We start from the raw sequence: 2,979 nt of genomic DNA on the forward strand, positions 1-2,979 counted from the left end.
TACACTCCCCGGCTGTAGTCTCTGCTACACTCCCCGCTGTATTCTCCGCTACACTCCCCGGCTCTGCTACACTCCCCGGCTGTAGTCTCCGCTACACTCCCCGTCCCCGCTACACTCCCCGCTGTAGTCTCCGCTACACTCCCCGGCTGACCCTAACCCATCCCATGTACTCTCTGATACACCCCCACTGTAGTCTCCACTTTACCCCATCCCGTTGTACTCTCTGCTTCAGCCCCCGCTGTACACTCCTCGCTGTAGTCTCCGCTACACTCCCCGCTGTAGTCTCCGCTACACTCCCCGCTGTATTCTCCGCTACACTCCCCGGCTGTAGTCTCCGCTACACTCCCCGGCTGTAGTCTCTGCTACACTCCCCGCTGTATTCTCCGCTACACTCCCCGGCTCTGCTACACTCCCCGGCTGTAGTCTCCGCTACACTCCCCGTCCCCGCTACACTCCCTGCTGTAGTCTCCGCTACACTCCCCGGCTGACCCTAACCCATCCCATGTACTCTCTGATACACCCCCACTGTAGTCTCCACTTTACCCCATCCCGTTGTACTCTCTGCTTCAGCCCCCGCTGTACACTCCTCGCTGTAGTCTCCGCTACACTCCCCGCTGTAGTCTCCGCTACACTCCCCGCTGTAGTCTCCGCTACACTCCCCGCTGTAGTCTCCGCTACACTCCCCGCTGTAGTCTCCGCTACACTCCCCACTGTAGTCTCCGCTACACTCCCCGCTGTAGTCTCCGCTACACTCCCCGCTGTAGTCTCCGCTACACTCCCCGCTGTAGTCTCCGCTACACTCCCCGCTGTAGTCTCCGCTACACTCCCCGCTGTAGTCTCCGCTACACTCCCCACTGTAGTCTCCGCTACACTCCCCGTCCCCGCTACACTCCCCGCTGTAGTCTCCGCTACACTCCCCGCTGTAGTCTCCGCTACACTCCCCGCTGTAGTCTCCGCTACACTCCCCGCTGTAGTCTCCGCTACACTCCCCGCTGTAGTCTCCGCTACACTCCCCGCTGTAGTCTCCGCTACACTCCCCAGCTGTAGTCTCCGCTACACTCCCCGGCTGTAGTCTCCGCTACTGAGGGATTGTCTATTTTCCCTCCACCAATACCAGATGGGAACGACCATGGTAGATAATGGCTCCCTCCACCAAGACACCTGGGGCTGGTCCTGTGTGGGTCTGTACTGTAGATGATGGCAGTAGGACTGGATCCATGATGTCCCGCATATACAGAAGGCTTGTCAATGTTCCCTCCATAAATACCAGAGGGAAACGGCTATAGTAGCAAAAGGGGTCCACTCTCCCTCACCATGACACCTGGCGCTGGTCCTGTGTCTTCACACTATACATGATGGCACCAGTCAGTACATGATGTCATGGACATACTGAATGCTGGTCAATGTTCCCTCTAGTAGCACAAGATGGAAACAGCCATGGTGCTCCCCTCCGTGCCAACCCGTTGCTGTCATCCTCGTGCGCGCCAACTGCAAGTGTGGTGTGTCCAGTGGATCGAAGAAGGTCCATCTACCATGACAGCCCAGGCATAATATGGCCATGTCCTCAGAGGAGTATCACTCCCAGCATCTTTTCATCACATGGGGTCATGTGACTGACAAGTAGTTGTCAGAAGAGTGCTGTGAACAATAGTGGTGTCAGTTGAACCTGTGAGCCACCGCAGTATATTATACTAGTCCCATTATAAATACAGGAAGGAAAGTGTTAATAGTGAGGCTAGCGAGGTCTTCAGGGAGCTGTGAATGTCTGAGCCCGGGCTGCCTGCTACAACACATAGAGGCTAGGGTGGGGGCCCAAGAAGGCCCTCATATCCCCATGTGTAGACCAGCTCCTAGAAGATACCATAGGGACCCTGGAAAACAGTAGAAACTAAGGTGGACCGGATCCTCAGGAGGGGAGAACATAGGGCCCTGGAAGACATCCTCAGTGTCCAAAACAATAAAGTAAGAAAAAGGGGATCTGGGCCCTCAGGAGGGGAGAACATAGGGCCCTGGAAGACATCCTCAAAGTGTCTAGTACAATAGAGTGAGAATTAGGAAGTCTGGGCCCTCAGGCGGGAAGAACATGGGGGCCCTGGAAAACTATAGAGAGACTAAGGGGGTCTCGGCCTTCAGCAGGGAAGAACATGGGGCCCTTGGAAAACGATAGAGAATAAAGGGTACTGGGCCTTCAGGAGGGGAGAACATGGGGCCCTTGAACACATCCTCAGTGTCCAAAACAACAAAGTGAGAAAGAGGGGATATGGGCCCTCAGAAGGGAATAACAAGGGGCCCCTGAATGACATCCTCAAAGTTTCTGGTACAACAGAGAGAGGCTGAGGGATCCGGACCCTCAGGGTGGTGTGACATCTTTGGCCAGTTGTGGTCATGCACAGTAGTCCCCATCATATACGGAGTGTATAGCCGGCTGTATTAACCCCATGTCAGCCACAGACGAGCTCCCGCATACGCACCTATTCTTGCCATGCCCCTTTTCTCTGGAGGTGACCACGAGTCAGCCCCTCCCCCAACTGTTTTCCACACACAGCACTTCTGCGTGGTCTCGAAGCTTTGTACGTCGTTGTAAGTCGGTGCACCTCGCGCCACACTCGCCGTGTAATTTTTCATGTTCTTTTTAAAGATTTTTTTTCTTTTCTTTTTTTACTTCTTTGAATTAAGATCAAAACTAGTGAAAAAAATAGCAGCGATGGCGGCTTCCTGGAGACGCCGCTGTTCAAAGAGCCGCGTGTATTGCGCAGGAAGATATGGCCTGAAGGAGAGCACGCAGATATGGGGGGCAGCAAGGGGGAGGATGCCATCAATCTTCTCTTTTTACTTCCAGCTTTGAAGATCAATTTGAGGAGGTACCAAGTAAATACCTACCTCACTCCACACCTGAGAGGGGCGAGAAGAAGTGAACTTAACCCATGCTTAACCGCCCACACTTAGAGCACGAGGGTTCAAAATGGCGCTGCTCATGAC

The 2,979-nt window shown here is 54.4% G+C and overlaps 1 protein-coding gene across 1 annotated transcript; it reads right to left on the reverse strand.

Moving 5' to 3' along the window:
• Nucleotides 1-490: 490 nt before the first annotated feature.
• Nucleotides 491-1,131, reverse strand: LOC121004330 (chondroitin proteoglycan-2-like). The gene is made up of 2 exons (XM_040436516.1): nt 1,115-1,131; nt 491-1,028 (listed from the first exon to the last, which is right to left on the reverse strand). Exons 1-2 carry the CDS (start codon nt 1,129-1,131, stop codon nt 491-493), a joined length of 555 nt encoding a protein of 184 aa, XP_040292450.1.
• Between the last annotated feature and the right edge of the window lie 1,848 nt (nt 1,132-2,979).

This window comes from Bufo bufo, chromosome 6 (assembly GCF_905171765.1).
Source record: "Bufo bufo chromosome 6, aBufBuf1.1, whole genome shotgun sequence".
Taxonomy (NCBI): domain Eukaryota; kingdom Metazoa; phylum Chordata; class Amphibia; order Anura; family Bufonidae; genus Bufo; species Bufo bufo.